Consider the following 21,159-nt stretch of genomic DNA (forward strand, 5'->3'; position numbering starts at 1 on the left):
GGGAAAAACTCTAAATATCTGAGTCTTCACAAAATTGGAAAGCTAAATTTTTAAACATTTTTTTTCTATTTTCAAAGTATGACATATTTATGCATCTGTATTTTTACAGATAACAAGTTAATGCCATCAGAATTGACATTTTATTGCTTACGTACAATTACTTTTGTACATATAGGTAGGTAGGGAGCTGCTGGCTACCCTCGATGTGCTCCTAGAGTATCTGGGTCTCTGTGTTGCCGCTTCTCCTCCTTTGCCTTCATTTCCTTTCATCTCGATATGCTCTGCACAGCTCTCTCTTGGCTCCTGACATTTTAGTCTCTAAATTACTTTATTTTTACTGCTTTTAAACTATTCTAGAATCTGTATATTCTAGAATCTTTATTTTTCTCAAGAAGTCTTCTGCATCATTAGAGAGTCTTATCTAAAAATAGACTTAGGACTAATGTTAGAGACTGAAGCATAAAGCTGAAATATGATCACATTTTCCCCTGTGTTTTTTTTTTTAAATAATATTGTGACAAGAGGGTATGAAATGTAGAAAGTACCAGTGTGTTTTGGTAAAGGTTTAGCTCTTGCCAGAAAGAGAAATTTCAGAGAGAGGTTTTGTTTGCTTTAAATGGAATGAAACATTAAGTTAATTGTTCCTAAAAAATCATAGAAATTTGTTAAATTAATACCACTCTGTGCCCCGAGTAGATTGGTAGAGGAATTGGTATTTAAAATTCCTCTGGCTGGCAAACTTTATGATTGTCATATTGAATTGTAGAATTTCTCAGTACTGGCTTAGCATGAAGGTTGAAAGCACTGATTCTGAGCAGAATGTTTGGATTTGAATCCCTGGTTTCTCTTCTTAGTCTTGTGACCTTGAACTCTCTGCCTCAGTTCCCTCATTTGTAAATTGGGGATAATAATTAATATACAACTCATAGGTATTTGCATATTAAATGACACATAGTAGGTATGATATAAGTAATTGCTATCCTTATTATTTCTAACATGTAATCTCAAAAGGAACTTCAAAGAATAGTGGTATATGAAACTAGTGTTTTTGCTTGGCAGCTGATATTATGAAGTTATAGTAGATTTTGAGGTGTTTTTTTTTTATTTAGAAAGTATTCCAGGCAGTAATTTGTAGGTGACAACTTTATTTAATAGGCAGAGAAACTAGAACAGGGGAATTCTGTCTTATATAATAAACTAAAGGCCCAGTGCACAGATTCGTGCACTGGTGGGGTCCCTTGACATGGCCTGCGGGGATCGGGCTGAAACTGGCTGTCTGACTCCACCTGCTGCTCCTGCCTGCTGCTGCTCATCCCAGCCCCACTGCGCCTGCTGCCACCGCTCTGTAGGCTCGCTGCTGCTCCACTGCGGTCTCCAGGCTGCAGCGGCCAGCCTTGAGCCCTGCATCTGGCGCCCCTCGGTCAGCTGAGCGGCGCTCCTGCTGTGGGAGCTCACTGACCACTAGGGGGCAACTCCTGTGTTGAGCATCTGCCCCCTGGTGGTCAGTGCACATCATAGCAACCAGTCAAACAGTCGAACGGTTGCTTAGGCTTTTATATATATGTAGATCTTTTGTACCTTTGGAACCCTAATTCATAATGGAAGGCCATAGAAAAATAGTTTACTTCCAACCAAAGAAATATAGCATTCAACTTCTATACTATCAAATTCTACCCACAGACAAGTTCTTCAGAGTATATCTGCATATAAATGTTTAGAGTTTTATACATTTGCATTGAGTCCTTTAAATCACAGAATGAAATTCATTTCAAGACCATTCAGCTGAGCTCTGATGTAAAGTGCCTAGTGTATTTAAGTATACGGTGTCTAAAAAGATGTGACTATTTTAAAAGATGTCCATCTTTTACCAGACTGCCTCCTGGAGCGTTAGGTATTTTTATTATTAAAGATGGAAATCCTAATGAAGGTTGGGTTTGAACTTTCAAAACATAATATTGAAATTTTTGAATTGCTTATCCTTAAAAACAAAAATACGTAGCATTTGTGAAAAGTGAACTTCCTTAACCCTTCCTGTTTTCTGATGGTTTTGTAATAGCTATTATCATGATCACAGCCTCATTCTGCCCACTACAGGATGAAGGCCATGCCTAGGTGCTGCCAAGCTTTGAGCCTTGCTGTCCTGGGTCATGTGAGGTCACATTGGTTCTCCAAAGGCTATCAGCTCATCCCTTCATGTATATTGATGGCGGCCCTCGCTGCATCTAGTATCCAATGGTCTCCATTCTGTCGTAAGTGTAGCGCATCAACCATGTTTTTCATACATCATCTATTGCTTTGTGTTCTTTCACGTTTCTTATAACAATTTTCCCACCTTGGCTGGGGCTTCTCTCTTAATAGATGTGTTAGCTTCTGGGGGCTTTTCCTCTTCTCTTGCCCCTAAGCAATTTGCATCCCAAGGCAAGCTGCACTTACTTTAGGAGGACTTTTCTATATTGTTTTTCATCTTTCTGTAGACACAGATAAATGTTTCACATTTTAAACCATCTCGTATAAGCTCTTCTTTGTTTCTACCACTACATTTTGTTAAACTATCCATTTTATGGCAACTAATATTTTATAGGGAGTCAAGAGTTAATGGTTAAAAAATAGCTTCTTTAGACGCGGAGCCTTCGAAACGTAAGGTCTTTTGCATAGGTTTGTCTAACTTAGCCACTGTTCTAAAGTAAGGAAGTCCTAGGAGAGAAGTTTTCTTTCATAACATTGATCAACTACAAGATTTTTATTGTTTTTAAAATTCAATTTTGCCTATATAGATTCTGTTATTGCTGACACTTCATCAGGAGAGAAATATTACATTTATTAGTCATTTGGTTTGTGTAGCTGTTATGGTATTAGTCGATGTATCAAAATAGATTCTGAGGAATACATCTATTATTAATTACTCCATTCTTTCCATTGGTAGGACACACTTAGAACTGAAGAGGATATTGTAAAGTATATACATATGTAGGACAATGCATGTGTATTTTATAAAAATAATTTGCCTTCAGATTCTGCTGCTGTTTTGAAAAAAAAAGATTATTTAATGAAGTAGTAGAGTATTAAGAAAGAGTTTGCTTGATTGGCTTTAGTATTTCTATCAGGTTTCTAGGTTAAGTGGAGTTTGAACCTAACTGTCATTGCAAAAAAAAATTTTTTTTTTTGCTTTGTTTCTTTTTTTTTTATTTATTTATTTGTATAATTCTTTATTGTTGAAAGTATTACATATGCCTCCTCTTTTCCCCCCATTAAGAGATATAGCCAGGTAGGCGAAATACTGCACCACTTTCTAGCGTGTGGTATGTGGACGATGTCTACTATACAGCATATGGGAAGGTGGGCAGACGACTGAGCCATATACATTATCTTTGAGTAAACTGAGTAAATGTGGAGGTTATAATCATTCATGAGGTTAGAATAAAATTTATAAAAATACCATCCAAGAAATTGGAGGACTTTTCATCAAAGACTAAGACAGTGACTTGTTAACTATAAAAATAACATCTATCCTCAAGTGACTTAAAAGCAGGGAACAAAAAATTACTGGTCTGTGTTGCTTAATTTAAACCTCTACAATGGTTTTGTTTTCTTTAAAGTTTTATGCTATTTGATTTAAGTGCTAGGAGAGAAAAAACAAGCTTTAAGGTCTTTTTTCACCTTAGTTATTGATGAGAACATAAGTATATAGTCCTTCTGGACAACCTACTAAATAACAATGAGGATAATAGCAACAACATCTAATGAGAGTTTAGGATGTGCTGTGCTAACCCACATAATAGGAAGAACCTCATTCAAGTCTCACAGCAGTGCTCTCAAATGTAGTAGTATTGTCCCCACTGTATACATACGCTAACTGAGACATGTAGCAGCGAGCTTGCCCAGTGTCACATGGCTAGTAAAGGCCTGAGCCACGATTCAGCTTCACTGGGCTCTAGAACTAACTCTTCTCTGACTATGCTGCTGGGACTGGTAATTGATATCTTATGCATGGATATTGGGCCTTGCCTGTTCCCTGTAAAATGATTAGCCATTTATAGGAAATAATTTTTTTAAAATATATTTTATTGATTTTTTACAGAGAGGAAGGGAGAGGGATAGAAAGTTGGAAACATCGATGAGAGAGAAACATCGATCAGCTGCCTCCTGCACACCCCTTACTGGGAATGTGCCCGCAACCAAGGTACATGTCCTTGACTGGAATCGAACCTGGGACCCTTCAGTCCACAGGCTGACGCTCTATCCACTGAGCCAAACCAGTTAGGGCTATAGGAAATAATTTTATGAAGCACTTGATCTTTCTATAACCCAATAAGTGAAAAAAACTCTTTTTGCTACTTTGGTGAAGGCATTTTTTGTGTATGTGTGTGTTTTTTTGGTGAGGTTTTTTTTTTTTTCTCTCCAGACTTTTCTCTTTTTTGTGTGTTTGTGATATTTAATCATCCATTCTTCAATTACAGTTGACATTCAGTATTATTTTGTATGAGTTTCAGGTGTAGAGCATAGTGGCCAGCCATATACTTCACGTACCCACCTGGCACCGTAGATATTATTACAATATTGTTGACTGTAGTCCCTGTGCTATAATTTACAGTAAGTACTATGACTGCTTTGTGACTAATTAGTACTTCTGAATCCCTTTATCATTTTTATCCCGCCCGCTAACTGCCAACCGCCATCTTCTTTGACAGCCATCAGTCTGATCTCTCTCTGAGTCTGTTTCTCTTTTGTTTGTTTATTTTATTCTTTAGATTCCACATAAGAGTGAAATCATGTGGTATTTCTCTTTCTTTCTCTGACTTATTTTACTTAGCATCATACCCTCTAGTTCCATCCATGCTGTCTCAAATGATAAAATGTCATTGTTTTTTATGGCTGTATAGTATTCCATTGTAGATACTGGAGTGGGCAAAGGTGGATTTGCATTTGTTCGTATGGAAAAAATACAAATTAATAAGTAATAATAGAAGAATAAACTCTGTGTTTTGCATACTCACAATAAACCTACGTTTGCCCACCCCCGTGTGTACCACAGCTTTTCATCCAGTCATCTATTGATGGGCACTAGGGTTGCTTCCATATCTTGGCTATAGTAAACAGTGCTGCAATGAACAGGGGGCTCATTCGTGTTCGGGGTTTTGGTGGGATATGTACCCAGAAGTGGAATCACTAGGTCAGGGGTGGGCAACCCCTGGCACGTGTGCCAAACATGGTACGCCAGTAGCTTCTACTGGCACGCGAAACCCTCTCTTATAATCTTCCATTTACAATTTTTTTCTTAATATCGACTTTTTTATTTTTCAGATAAATTCAGTGTAGGTGCATCTTAGATAAATAAATAATTTTACATAACATGTATACATTAAAAAATAAATGTATTTTTCATCATCATATACTGTGTTTTTGTCACTCGATATAATTTTATTATTTCTTCAAGGTTCTTCACATACGTACACCTTAAGAGATATCAAATAGGCCTAACATGTTCTAAAAAAATTAGGGTTGGCACGCAGAAGAATTTTGAGTCAGAGATTTTGCTGGTTTTGGCACGCACTCACAAAAAGGTTGCCCACCCCTGCACTAGGTCATAAGACAGTTCCATTTTTAATTTTTTGAGGAAATTTCATACTGTTTTCCACTGTGGCTGTACCAATCTGCTTTCCCACCAACAGTTGCACAAGGGCTCCCTTTCTCCATATCCGCACCAACAGTTGTTGTTTGTTGATTTATTGATGATAACCATTCTGACAAGTTTGAGGGGATCTATCATTGTAGTTTCAATTTGCATTTCTCTGATGATTAGTGACATTGAGTATCTTTTCATATGTCTTTTGGCCATCTGTATGTCCTCTTTTGAAAAGTGTTTATTTAGGTCCCCTGCCCATTTTTTAGTTGGATTATTGGTTTTGAGTTATATGACTTCTTTATAAATTTTGGATATTAATGCCTTATCAGTTATATCAATGCTGAATATCTTCTTCCATTCTGTAGGCTTTTTTCATTTTGTTGATGGTTTCTTTTGCTGTACAAAAACTTTTTAATTTGATGGGACCCCCCTTTTTATTGTTTGTTTTTCTTACCTAAGGATATATATCAGAAAAAAATATTGCTAAGAGAAATGTCAGAAATTTTACTGCCTGTGCTTTCTTCTCGTAGTTTCATGGTTTTGAGTCTTAATTTAATTCTTTAACCCATTTTGAGTTTATTCTTGTATATGGTGTAAGAAAGTGGTCTAGTTTCATTTTTCTTGCATCTAGCTGTCCAATTATGAATAGTCTTTACCCTATTGTGTTTTCTTGCCTCCTCTAAGAATAAACTATTAAGTCAAAGGGTTTCCATACAATTGCCTTTAAAAGTTGTCATAAGTAAATCTCTCTGTTTCATTGTGTCATGTGGTTGAATGTGAACTTGATGACTTCATTTATTCTAGATACTCTTATAAGTGATGTAGAAAGTAATTTCAACAAATCTAATTAGCTATATCACATTTCCTTGAAGTTATATATGCACCAAACTATTTTATCTAGGATTTTTGTTTTATGAATGAAAATTACTTAAAGACATTTTGGGTTTTGTCATTTATTTTATAGAAATGAATGTGCACATAAGTATGCATATGCCTAGTTTCTCTGATTATCAAGTCATAAAATTATGTAAATTTTTAAAAATAAAACTTTCTATATTTGTAATAATTTTAGTTTTAAAGAAACATTGCAAAGACAGTGCAGAGGCTTCATATACCCTTCACCAAACTATAATACGCCTTTCCTAATTCAAAAGAGTTGGGGATATCTTGTTTGCTGGTCAGGTGATAATCTATACCCTACAGGATTCAAAACATTCATATTTATTTGAGGCATTTAAGTATAAAATGACATATACTTAGCTAAAATGATTGGTTTTTTTCCATTTTCAAAATTCTGTAGCTTCCCAAAATATAGAAAACTGGATGATTGAATTTCTTTTGACCTTCAACATACCATTAGTTGAAATATTGTTTAAAAAATCAGTCTGCTACTTGCTATATACAGCTAGAGAAAATTTTAGTTACTTGAAATTTATCAAGAATTGAATGATTATTATATCATCTAAAGTTAAAATGATTTTCAAAATTTCTAATTACATATGCTTTTATTGAAAATCCAATATGGAAGACATGTAGTGAATATTTTAGCTATAGATGATTGTATACACTTGAAGTTTATTGAACTATACACTTGAACTATAGATATAGATATAGATAGTTCCATGTCATTTCCATGAACATGTTATTTGGAAATTAGCATTCCTACATCAGTTTTGTTATTATACTAGAGGCCCAGTGCACAAAAATTTGGGCATTCGGGGGGGGGGTCCCTCAGCCTGGCCTGTACCCTCTCGCAGTCTGGGACTCCTCAGGGGATGTCCACCTGCTGGCTTAGTCCCGCTCCCGGGGGAGGAGCAGGCCTAAGCTGGCAGTCAGACATCCCTCTGGCAGCCCGGACATCCTTAAGCGCTGCTGAGGAGGCGGGAGAGGCTCCCGCCACCACCACTGTGCTGGCAGCCGTCAGCCTGGCTTGTGGCTAAGCAGAGCTCCCCCTGTGGGAGCGCACTGACCACCAAGGGGCAGCTCCTGGAACATCTGCCTGGTGGTCAGTGTGTGTCATAGTGACCAGTCATTCCCAGTCGTTCTGCTGTTAGGGTCAATTTGCATATTACCCTTTTATTATATAGGATTATCTGTTTTCTCAAACTTGAATTTTGACAAGCATAATAAAGACAGTATTTCATTTAAAGTGGAACTTCATTTTCTTTTTTGTAAAGCATGTTTGGTCCACTGAATATTTGAATCCATTCTAATGATTCTCTCTTGCTTTCACCCATGTCAAATCCATGTGATCGAATTTGTGTGAAAAATTTATATTAGATTCAAATGTTGATAGATATGTACTTATTGCATTTTATTGTTCATATATTCTTTTTTTCTTATTAAAGAAGATGCTTTAATATTTTAATATTAAATATATGGTTTGGTGGTGAAGAACTCCTTTAGCTTTTCTTGTCTGGGAAGCTCTTTATCTTAACTTCAATTCTAAGTGATAGCTCTGCTAGGTAGAGTAATTTTGGTTGTAGGTCCTTGCTTTTCATCACTTTGAATATTTCTTGCCACTTCCTTCTGGCTTGCAAAGTTTCTGTTGAGAAATCAGCTGACAAGAAGTAATTGAGTGTGGGAACTGGTTAGCCACACAGTAAGGCTCACTATTTATGGGAAGGTGGTAGAGTCGGAGCTGGGTGAAAATTTTATTATCCTAACATTTAATTTTTTTAACTCCCCATTTGACTCTTGAAAGAAAAACTACCAATGCAATTTGTTTTCTGTAAACAAAATATACCCATGGAAATTCCTGTAGTGGTCCACACTGGGAGCAGTGTTTCCAAACACATTGTAGAATGAAATCACTCAAATCGCTTCAGCTTTAAGCATACAAGGCATTTAGGCCAAGACGCAGCCCTGATGACTGGTCTTGCTATTTTTGTTTATTTTCTAGAAGTGAAATGCTTAGCCTTTTAAAGCTTGTTTTTGTAAAGAAGCCAATAGAATGGGCATAGCTAACGTCTCCTCCTTGTAATGACATAATGGTGCTCATGTGCTTTCCTCCTCTCTCCACCGCTTTTTATCCTTTTTATAGATGCACATCGGGAATTCCTTCACAGGCCTGCTTCTGGATATGTGCCAGAGGAGATCTGGAAGAAAGCTGGTAAGAATTGTTTAAAAACACGAGTCTAGTGTTCTGGCAGCTGTGTGCAGTTGTTAAATGCAGCGATGTGAAGAATGACAAGAAAGGACTTTACTGCTAACAACCACCACCACCACAAAACCATGCAAAACACCCCCCAACAAAACAAAATGTAAAAATCCTGATTAATATTCTTAAACGAGGCCTGATTGGAACCTGCGATAGTTTTGATTTTAGTAGCATTTGCTAGGGGCTCTGTAATTGAGAGGCTGGCCATATTTTCATTATAAACCCCTGTTTTTCAGGGACTAACATGGTTTCATTTCATGCAATGTCTTCTTCATGAAAAAAACCCTGGTGTTTTATCATTTAAATTGCGTACTTTTAGGCTTTTCCTCTGAATTTTTAAATTTTAATGAAGACCACATCAAAACTAACAGACTTGTGGAGACACTCAGAAATGTTACTTACGATTATAACCAATTTTTAAAGTTGATCTTCTGAGCTAATTAATAATATTCAGTAATCACAGCTAAATATTTTTTAAGTTAAATGACAAAGTTGCTAAACTACCATTTTTCTTTTCCCTTTGATTTTCCTTAAGAGATATTGCCCTACACTTGGAATGAGATTTAAAGTTCCTTCTGATTCATTGACGTATTGGGCTTAACGCAGCTCAGATCTGGCAGAATCTTGGTGGAACACCAACACTATAGAAGTTGAGCAAAAATCTTAGAGAGACCAACTCAGGAGATAAAGCATCAGCCTGTTTCAAGAGTTAAAGATGACATGACAGATACGTAGTGTGGCTTGGAGCTGCTATGACTCCAAATGTTAAAATAGCTTTTCTGAGCTGAGAAACTGAAAACTGTTATTTCTGCAAGCGGCCAGGTGAGTGTAGGGCTAGGAACCCTAACTAGGGAGCAAGAGGCAAGGGAAAGGGTTTCCTCTTTTTTTGTTTTTTTATAAAAGTTTCCTCTTTCAGTTTTTATTTGACTCAGATGTGTGTGCAGCTCTGTACAACTTTCTGACTTTATTCCCTTGGCTCTTAGCCAAGTGCTTTTTATAGATTTTCTAAGAAATACCTGTTTTTTTCAGAGCAATACGGAGTTTAAAATCCGATAGTCTTCTAGGCTTAGTAACTTAGATTGAGAACCAGAAAACTCTCTGGCATGTCCAATATGCAAACTAGATAGGCCCATCCAGCTTAAAATTAAGGTCAGCTATATGTTCTGCTCAGCTGCCTCGTCTTCCCAGGTTTACAACATCACGTCTAAGATTTTCTGTGTAAGTAATAGAGATGGGATACTCCTAAGCTGTTAAAATGTGCTGGCTGCCACCTATCTGGAAAAAGAATTGCTACATCTTTCTTCTGGCCATTTTTCTCCCCCATTTTTAAGCTGTCAGTGCAACTGATTCCAATAAGAGGCACAAACAATTCCTATTTTGTATGGCAGAAGCATGACTTTTTACTTGAGGGAGAGAGTTTTTGCATCTGCCTTATTTAGATTAAACCCTCGATAGTTCATAAAGAAAAATTGACAGCAAAGTCTTGTGTAATCCAAATTCCTTCTGTGCTGTTATGTGCTCACTTCTTTGTTTGACTGCTCTTAAGTGAGAGCAGATTTCTTCTTCTGACTATACCATCTTTGTAGGAAAGTCAACTTGAATAGCTGTGCACAAAGGAAGTCCTACCATAAGTAGTAAGCAGTTGGAAGCAGATTCAGAATTGCATTATACATACTACTAAAAATTAATTGTAGTGATAGTAGCACAACTCTGAGTATACTAAAAATATTGAATTATAAACTTTAAATGAGTAAATTTCATAATTTGTTAATTATATAACAACCAAGTGATTGTTTTAACAAAAAGACAATAACTGCACTATGTATTGTCCACTTAATCAGTTTTTTGGTAGACATGTTGTCATCTACTGAGTTCACTATTACTTATTGTCTGTTTTGTGGGTTTCTATAACCAATTCTGGGTATAATTTACGTTGTGAAGACTTCAAGTGTAGAGGAAGATGAACACCTGTGTCTATTGTCTCTGTGCCTGCTCTAAGAAGAGTTAAACGTTATTAAGTAAATGTCTGGGGTATTTTTTAGATATGCCTATCATGTATATTAGGTCTTCAGTCTAATATGGTCTCTCTAATATGCATAGGAATCGTTCACAAGTAGTTTCTATGGATTGATGCTAAATGTTAAGGAGTGTATTCAGTTCCCAAAGTATAGATGACAGTTTCGACTTGAAATCTCGAATAACTGCTTATAATCTTTATCTCCATAGGCGTCTTAAAAAGCGTGTCTAGTGTTAGCAGTGTCACGGCATCCCTCGTAATGAAAACACAGAAGTGGCATCTGCACTCAGCCTGTCACAATTTGAAAGCTTTCTCCAGGATTCTGAAATTTGCTGTGGGCAAATTACTTTTTTTTTTTTAGAGAAAAACCTATAAAGTGTGTCTTTACAATGAAAATAGTATACGTTACCTTTGTGACAGTTGATAAGAAATAAAATAAAGTTGAAAGCATTTGAAAAATATCCAGGGTGGAGCTCTCAAAAGTCAGTGTAGTATAACCACAATGTAGTATAACAAAAATAGTGGAAATATAACCACATCCACATATTCCTGAGTCCCTTTTCACAGGAAATTGTAATTGCAAAAAGCGTATCTTGTACTTAAAGGCACATCATGTAATAGCTTCCACCATTTTATTTTGAAACGATATCAAACGTGCAGAGTTCTAAGAATTATTATTAAAAAGTTCTCTTAAATCTTTCACCCGGTTTTCCCTATTTTACTGTATTTGCTTTAATATATTTTCTCTCTCTTTTCCTCTCTTCACTCCCTTTTTCTGTTATGCATTCTATTATTCTCCCCCACCCCTCCCCAAACATTTGAAAGTAACTTGCAGGTGTAATTTTCCCAATATGTTAATTTCCTAACAGGACAGTCTCTTATGTAACCACAATACGGTTACCAAACTGAGAACAGGCCATTGTTACATCACTATTATTTAATCTACAGACTTTATTCAAAATTTTCATGTTGCTCAATAATACTGTATAATATAACAGTATACATTTTAAAGTATTGGAATGTTAACAAATGCTGAAGGTCCCATCAATTTTCCCCTCAAGTAGTATTTTTAAAAGCAGAGGAAACAAAACATACTCTAAAATTACAAAAGGTCTTTAATAAAATTGGAACAAATCTAACATAAAGATGGTTCTTACATTGCAACTGAATGTTTTCATATATATATATCTTTTCAACTGATCAGCAAATGTTTGCCCATTGGTAATAAATATTCAAGCACCTTGAAAATGTCCTACCAATTCTCTTTGCTGATCTGTATATGCCTGTGGGATTAGAATAGGAATGCATAATTTAAATACAAATTGCCTGATTTGCATATACAATTAGTCAAGCTACAGCTTGGATGGTAAGCAAAAATTATTGTCCTGTATTACCACTTAGATAGAATTTTAATTCGCTCTGAATATTCAAGCTAAATTAGACCCTGGCTGTATAGTTAGAAGGGCAGCACTTCCCTGATGCCCCAAGGCATTTATGATCGTGTAATAAAGGCATTTTTTCTGTCTGTTCCTGAAGAAGGTGCTGCAAACTCTGCCATACCGTTTCCATTCAGAGTTTAACTGCATATCTTAAAGCAACCAATGACAGCTTACGGTATTTTACTTAATATTTACAGCCTGGCTCTTTCCCCTTATATTTTAGTTTATAAAACCCATCAGACAGTAATTACAAATGAATGAACTTCAGGAATAATGCTGCTAAAATGAGGAAGGCTACAGAAGTCATGGCAGTTAATTACCAGTGGAGGGCTCTTGATGATCCTCAAGTCACGGACCGTAGATGTGTGAAATAAACCATAAACATTTAAGGAACCAGAGGAGTATTTGCATCGCTTACATTTTTAATCTACAGTAAAACATTTTTATTAGGAATCTATGTTTTTAATTAAACAGAACATTTAATTAAGGTGCGTTTTAAGTGGGTGAAACAATTAAGTGCAAGCACTTGAAACATGTCATAATTAGTTTTAATAGAGTGTTAATTGGTACTAGGTTTGCCAAGTTAATAATTACTGCTTATTAAATTTTCAATTAATCATTGTCATTTTGCTTTGAATAAAGATGAAAATTAGATAAACTAATTCAGAGGGAGGATATTTTCCCTTGTTAATTAGAACAGTTAATTTTTTAAATGGAAATTACTTGTTTTAGTTGTCAATCTTATGTTGTACATTAGCCAAATCTTTGAACACTTTCCACAGCTAAAATAAAAAAGCTAACTGGACAACTTGAGGTTTGTGGGCAGGCCTGATTGTTCCGGCCTGTGATACGATTCCGTTCTATTTGTCCAGAGCAACAGTTGGTTATGTGAAACTGTGCACTTATTGGATTAACTGGATAGACAACAGGCTAAAATTTGTAAATGAGAAAATGATTTTTGAAAATCTCTGTCATTTAGTCTATAAAGGTACATATCCCTATTACTCAGGAAATGATTTAAGAAAAAGAAAAGCTGAATCATCTGTCTGTTTCGTCATCGATTTTCTTTAAAAGGTCTGCACTAACTTAATTGCTATACAAATTACCTTTTTACCATTGTGCTTTATTTTTTTTTACCACTAAAACAGTTGTTCGCCCTTAAATATGTGTGTGTATAAAATGTATTTCCTTTCTTCTTTCTGAAAACTTTACCCATGTACTTTTCTATGTTTGTAGTCACGTATAGCAGTGATTTTCAACTCTTTTCATATCGTGGCACACATAAACTAATGACTAGATTCTGAAAAAAAAAATAGGCATAATGTTGATTCATTCACACCCGTGACTATTGTGTTAGCTGTTGTCATTTTAAAAAGTTTTATTGGGCAATCTAACAGAAAAGAGGTCAGCGCCCCTGACTAAATAGGTATTGCATGTCTTAACAATCCTTAGGGCACACCGGTTGAAAATCGCCGGCCGATAGCATGGTGGCAGGCCGCCTTTATGTTTGTGAATTATCTGGACAGATTTCTCCAGGTTGTTTTGTCCTTTAAATACTTAGCCTGGTCTCACAATCCTTTCTGGAGGTACTAGCGGTGCTAGGAAAGCTGTAGTAATGATAGAAGTAGTTTACAAAATATTCCCAGCCCTAGCTGGTGTGGCTCAGTGGATAGAGCATCGCCCCGAGGACTCAAGGGTCCATGTCCAGGCTGCCAGCTCCATCCCCAGTAGGAAGCGCGCAGGAGGCAGCCAATCCATGATTCTCTCTCATCATTGATGTTTCTCTCTCTCTCCCTCTCCCTTCCTCTCTGAAATCAATAAAAAGTATATTTAAAAATAAATATATTCCTAGAAATGCAAGCCCAAGTCCCACCCTTTGCTTTCCTAAGGAATTTCAGGCATCTGCTGTGTGGGTAGGTAGCCAGAAGCGCCGCCACCCCAGCCGTGGGGCGACAGTCCCGCGGGTCCTATAGAACCCCGTTTGACAGCGCCGGCAGCCTGAGCCCCGAGCTAACGGAGGAATGTTCTCTTGTCCCATGTGGCCCGCGGGCGTGCAGAGGAGGCCGTCAACGAGGTGAAGCGCCAGGCCATGACCGAGCTGCAGAAGGCCGTGTCCGAGGCCGAGCGCAAAGCCCACGACATGATCACCACCGAGCGGGCCAAGATGGAGCGCACGGTGGCCGAGGCCAAGCGGCAGGCGGCGGAGGACGCGCTGGCCGTCATCAATCAGCAGGAGGACTCCAGCGAGGTGAGGGGCAGACAGGGTCTCCAGTTTTTGTTTATTTAAATTCTTTATTGTTGAAAGTGTTACGTATGTCTCCCTTTCCCCCCATTGACCTCTCCCCGCCCCCCAGCCCATGCCCTGACCCCCGTGCTGTCTGTGTCCATTGGCTACGCTTATATGCACGGATTCAAGTCCTTTGGTTGATCTCTTACCCTCCACCCCCACCCCTCCCCTGCCTTCCCTGTGAAGTTTGACTGCCTTTTCGATGCTTCTACGTCTCTGGGTCTATTTTTGTTCATCAGTTTATGTTGTTCGTTATATTCCACAAATGAGTGAGGTCATGTGATATTATCTTTCTCCGACTGGCTTATTTTGCTCAGCATAAAGCTCTCCAGGTCCATCCATGCTGTTGCAAATGGTAAGACTTATTTCTAGAGTACTCAGTTGTGATCCAGGAGATCACAAATCAAAGCAGCTATTGGATTGAGACCAACAAATCTTTGGGGTGAAAATTAGAATAATTTGGGGAGTTCTGGCACGTGTGGAATTGGTTGAACGCTGATCAAGTTTTGTCTTTATTAGAGACCTGAAAGAACAACTCCGCCAAAGGAAATTTTTGATATATTTGCGAGGTAACAGATTGAAGTGAAATTCTTATAACTTCCTAGCACCATTTGGAGACTCAACACTCAGCTGTGTGTGACAGCATATGCACGAGGCTTCCTTCTAAAGGCAGGGATTTAACAGCGATACCCTGTGTCAGCTGCTCTCCAAACACACATGACATGCCTGGGATCAAAGTCATTTCCTTACCTACTGGTCCTAAACCCAGTGCTAAAACCATGTTTGCAATAATTAAACATTTCTAAGAGATTTTCTGCACAGTCTGTTTTTCCACATTATTTCTAATAACTATTATGAACATTTTATTAGGTGACACCACTGACAGGGGCAATGTTATTTTGTATTGTTCCAGGATATTAAAACACACACACACACACACACACACACACACACAGCCTGAATGGCTCAAGGTGCTCTAACAGAATGCGTTCTAAAATGGTCTGTAAGTCAGAGCACGTGGTACGATTCGCATTGATACAGCACCACAATGGCCAACCCCAAAGTAACTGTGCATAAAGGACAATTAACTGAATTCGCACAACCATGAGCTGATAAATCCATGGTCTACCAGAGTACATATCTATAATTTGGGAGGGAGAGTAAGAACTTAATTTGTACCAGGCCTCTCTGTAGATGAAAGACCCTGTGGGAATCACTCGGTGCCCAGAATTTCTATTTAATGTGTAGCAGATGAATATTAAGAGGACAAAAGGAATTGATTTTCAACATTTGAAAGTTTCTCGGGAAAAGAGGGACAAAGGGAAGTTTATCTACACTTCCATTGCTGACTTTTTCATTATTAAGTTAACCGAGGCATAAATTCAGTTTTATTGGCATCTGTGGCTAAGATATTTAAGGACCTTGTTTTGCGCTTAAAAAAAAAAAATCACTCGCATCTTTCGGAGAGACTTTGTCCCGCTCTGTTCAAGTCAGTAATGCTGTGAGGCACAGTTGTTGGCATTATTAAAACATTTTCACTTTCATATGACTGTTTCAGGTCTGTTGTTTAGATTGAGTATTCTGTAGGTCACAAAATTCTGAAGAGAAAATGTGTGGAAATTGAGAACTAAGTCTTTGTATTCATACTATAACATGCTCTAATTTCTTCAATGTCTATAAGCTTTTTATCTTTATTCATAAAACCTGTATAGAAAATGTATGAAGTTGACCCTAGTATTCAACATTATAAAATACTAGAGGCCTGGTGCACCAATTCATGCACAGGTGGGGTTCCTCAGCCTGGCTGGCGATCGGGGCCCATCGAGGGCGTGTTGCCCAGTCCAGGGGGAGGAACTGCAGGAGGTTGGCTGGCCGTGGGAGGTTGGCTGTGGGAGCGCACTGACCACCAGGGGGCAGCTCCAGCATTGATCCCCTGGTGGTCAGTGCGTCATCCTAGTGAGCAGTCATAATGGTCGCTTAGGTTTATATATATATAGGTGGTGTATCAAACAGTAGCAATGGTAATAGTAGATAGCATGAAAAAACCTAGGTATGAGTGATTTTCTACAGTTACTGTTTTTCTTTTGGGATCTCTTGGGAAACTGATCTTTAATATGGCACTACCCTTATCTTCAGTGACACTTTCTCAAGGATTTTAAAGCACAGTATGCTGGGAGGAAGGGTGTGGAACTCAGAGGGTCAAATTTAATTCCTGGTTCCATCTCCCACAATCCTGTGGCTTTGAGAAAGCCACAAAGGCTCTATAAGCTTTGGTCTTTCACATGATGTGAAGAGGTGTGAAACTGTCTTCTACAGTGGCTAGAACTTTGAGACATGACAATTTTAGCCATGAGGGAACTCACCTGGCTAGAGTCACACAGCTAGGAAATGACAGAATCTACACTGGAACTCGGAGTGTGCTGTCAGTCTATACCTGTTCCACAGCAACGGAAGGAGGGTCATTTCATGAGGATCACGGCAGTAATTTGGGGGTGCAGGTACAGAAATGCAGCACAGGTCCTGTCCCCTACTTTTCTTCTCTCTAAACTGCAAGGCCACTTTTCAAGACTTGAGCAGGATGGATCAATCTCTCCAATGATTAAGCCTCTTTTCTTCAAAAGTAATGTAGACATTTTCCTGAGAGAGGAGAGAAAGATATGGAAGAAATATTTCATTTGAATGTAGCTGGGTCTCCTCCAGACTTGCACACCAGTCTACACACACACTGACACACACACACACACACTATAAAAGTGTTTTGACCAAGGACTTGACAAGTAAAGGGTTAATCTATTAGCCCTAAATTAATGTCTCTAATTCTCCTAAGGAGAGACTATCCTGGAGCAATCTACATGGTTAGTGGTAGATTTAGTTCAGTTGTATCTTTTGCCCAACGGTTAAGTGGAATTTTGTAGGTAAATCCTTCCCCCCACTCCCCCCTTAGGAATGTTTTTCTTTTCATTTAAGATTGAGGACACAACTTTGAATCCAACATATTTTTCTGCACCCCATTTTGCCCTTGTCCTCAGGAATGTACACCTAGTCATAAGAACAGTGTGATAAAAGCCACCCCAGCAATGATGCTTGCAAGTCATCTCAAGTCTAGAAAGCTCCCTGGGGCCCTCCCAGACAGAGCCAGGACAGTTCTGGCTTCCCTGAGCTAGGACAGAGCTCCCCGTCCCAGCCCTCACCGTGGCTGGCCCAGGATGGGGAATCTGTTAGGTCAGGACTGCATGGCCCGCCTGAGCTATAGAGAAGACAGTGTAGGTACTTCTCGGAATTCTCTTCTATATTTTTATATTCAGGAGGTTTGATTGAATTTTAACTAGTCAATAAACCAGATAACACCCACATAGCTTTTACTTTAGAAATTTTATGAATTGCTCATTGTTTTCCTAGAAAAAAAAATAAAAGGTCTAGCCATCATAGTAATTGGTTGAAAACAATATTTCCATTAAATATAGGATCCATTGATTTAAAAACTGGATCCAGAAACGAATGGACATTCTTTTAAAAAATCATGTTTGGCTCAGTGGATAGAGTGTTGACCTGCAGACCAAAGGGTCCCGGGTTCAGTTCCAATCAAAGGCACATACCTTGGTTGCATTGGCCTGGGCCCTGCTCAGGGCTCGTGCAGGAGGCAACCAATCGATGTGCTTCTCTCACGTCAATGTTTCTCTGTCTTTCCCTCTCTCTTTCCACTCTCTCTAAAAATCGATGGAAAAATAGCCCCTGATGAGGATTAACAACAAGAAAACAAAAAACCATGTTTGTGCCTTGCCCAGAGGAGTTTGTTACTTGATGCATATAACTGTAAATTGCAGGGAAGATGGGAAAGGAAGCTTCACTAGGCTTTGAGAGCAGGAATGTTTTGGAAGATCACTCAGGCTGCATTGTGGAGAGAGATGGGAAGAAATGAAAAGGAGGAACCAATCTGTTTTAGGAGACAGCTGAGGAGGAAGTTGATTGGATCAAGATGGTTGTTGGTGGTGTTGGGGATATACTAGCTGAATATCCATGAGATAGAATGGGTAGGACTTGATGACCCGTTAGCCATCAAGGAAGAAGAAGGAGCTGTGGTTCTTCAATGGACTTGTAGGGTTTGGAGTATACCGATCAGGTAATCTTCCTTGAGCAACCTTCAGAAACTCGGTGGCTTTGATCTGTCCAAAGTGTGTGTGCCGGTGGTGAAGGAGTAAGTTTTCTTCAGTTTTTGTGCATGAACAACACAAGTTCAAATGTTTAAAAGAGCTCAAAGCAGTTATTTATCCCAGACAGATCTCCTCTGTGGACTGGAAAGGGCAGAGAGAGCACAAATGCTTAAGTACTAGTTCATGCGGTCTAATGTGGAAATGAGGATCGTGCACTGTAATATATAAAGGTGGCGTTCCGGGCGCCCATACATCTCAGTTTGAGTGAGACATTCTCAGGTTACTTCTGTTGTCCCCGTGTAATTATCAAAAGTGCCCCTTTCACTCTCAGGTGCCCTGGTCTGGATAGTAGATTATAGAGTCACACCCCTTAAAGGCCACGTTCAACCAATCAGATGATCCTCTTCTGCTAGCAAAGCTCAGAGGCAGATGGGTGTGGCAGGAGGAACCCAGGAGGAGGACTCAGAAGACTGAATTCTGGCTCCAGCTCAGTCACCGCATGGGGGGGGGGGGGGTTGGGGGTGATTCCTTTTTGCTCCTGTCAGCCTCCATTTTTCTCGGTAAGGAATGAGATGTTATTTTTTTTTTTACATAAATATTTTAATTTCACATGTTTTGAGAGCAATAGCACAAGGCATCATCTGCCATATTTTCCACAGTCCTTTATCACAAGATAGAGGAAATTTTCTGACTAAAACATTCTTTTTCCTCTTTCCCTTCCTTATTTGAAGCCACCTCCGATTGTAGATAGGTATGCATCCCTTGCTTAGATCATATGATCTTTATAATCTGAATCAATAAAACTACACATGTAGATGATAGAAAAGTCTCCTTCAGGGGGCCTTTAAGAAATAACCTGGCCTTAGCTGGTTTGGCTCAGTGGATGGAGCATCGGCCTGTGAACTGAAGGGTCCTGGGTTCAGTTCCAGTCAGGAGCCTTATGCCCAGGTTGTGGGCTCAATCCCCAGTAGGGGACGTGCAGGAGGCAGCCGATCAATGATTCTCTCTCATCATGGATGTTTCTATCTCCCTCTCCCTTCCTCTCTGAAATCAATAAAAATACATTTAAAAACAACAACAACAAGAAAGAAAGGAAAGAACCTGAACTTCAGAGTTGGAAGACCAGAGTTCTAGCTTGGAGTAGCTGTTCATGTGTTTCTTTTGAGCTCTTCACATTAAGGACTTCTCTCTATCATACCTGAATTCAGTCTTTCTCTTCCTGCCTCCGTTTTCACATGTGTTGAATGGACCTAATAATGCCCATTCTGCTTAGAAAACCCTGCGGCTCTGAAAGGTAAGCTGTAAAGAATGGAAAAGTTCCAGAAGGAAGAAGGGGTTGGAAATCACTGAATTGGAGAAAACAGCAGGGAGAAAGTGTGGATGGAGTAAGGCAAATAACACTTGGGTATTGTTTGTAGGGGGCCATGCAATGCATCATTCAAACAGGAACACTTTTCGGAGTAAAAGGGCGAGCTTTTTCCGGGACAGAGCCATCCTCTAACCCCAGCTGTCCCAGCACATGGGAACCCTGCTCAGCATAGTTACTGGGGGGTGATATGAAGTTTATTTTGCCGGGGGTAAAACAAGAAGACCTACAATGAATGTTTAACTCTGCACCAGATGTGGTAGAAAGTGCTTTCTGTCCTCGTGCTCATTTACTCTTTCTATGAGTTCAGGTGGAGTAAATGGTGCTGTTGTCTTCATTTTGCATTCAAGGGAGGTCAGGCCTCTGCTCAGGGTCTCACCGCAGTGAATGCGAGCTGGGCCTCAGTCCAGGCTGCCGCCCTCACCCCACCTCCTTGACAGCCACACGGCAGGAGTGGGTGTCTTTCTGTCCTGACTGTGCGGTGGTGTCTCTGTTCCCTCATTGGACTTCCTCCCAATGATCCCACCTGGTTCTCTAACTTTGCTTGGGTTCATCGTGTGTCATTATTATCGCAGAATGATGCTGGACCTCAGACATATCTAAGCGACAGGGTATTTTCTGTAGTTTCTCTTTTTACAGTGTTTACATATCTCACCAAGAATGTACTGCCAACATTAGCATACATCAAAAGAAAGGACATTTGCTGAATCTGGCCATCTGAGACTTTTTATTTTCCATATTTATTTCCTCTTTATATACTTACTAGAGGCCCAGTGCACAAAAATTTGTTTCTCTTTTAGTGTTTACATATCTCACCAAGAATGTACTGCCAACATTAGCATACATCAAAAGAAAGGACATTTGCTGAATCTGGCCATCATCGGGCCTGCTTCGTGGCAGAGGGCAGGCCCAATCCCTAGGTGCAGCCCCTGGTCAGGCTCAGAGCAGGGCCAATTGGGGAGTTGGGGCGCCACCACCCCCTGCACAGAGCAGGGCAGATCGGGAGGTTGCGATGCCACCCTCAGTCACGCTCAGGGTAGGGCCGATTGGGGGGTTGGGGCACCGCCCCCTGTCACACTCAAGGCAGGGTCGATGGGGAGGTTGCGGCGCCACCCC

At 39.2% G+C, this 21,159-nt stretch overlaps 1 protein-coding gene across 6 annotated transcripts in view; it reads left to right on the forward strand.

Annotated features, from left to right (window-relative positions):
- Positions 1–21,159, forward strand: part of RUNX1T1 (runt-related transcription factor 1; translocated to, 1 (cyclin D-related)) — a 146,583-nt gene that overhangs the window by 115,002 nt on the left and 10,422 nt on the right. For all 6 annotated transcript variants that reach the window (XM_014539967.1, XM_005866522.2, XM_005866521.2 and 3 more), the window contains exons 9-10: positions 8,667–8,735; positions 14,297–14,487. In XM_014539967.1, coding sequence (XP_014395453.1) covers positions 8,667–8,735; positions 14,297–14,487 — 260 coding nt within the window. The remainder of the gene's footprint in view (positions 1–8,666; positions 8,736–14,296; positions 14,488–21,159) is intronic.

This window comes from Myotis brandtii, unplaced genomic scaffold (genome assembly GCF_000412655.1).
Source record: "Myotis brandtii unplaced genomic scaffold, ASM41265v1 scaffold232, whole genome shotgun sequence".
Taxonomy (NCBI): Eukaryota; Metazoa; Chordata; class Mammalia; order Chiroptera; family Vespertilionidae; genus Myotis; species Myotis brandtii.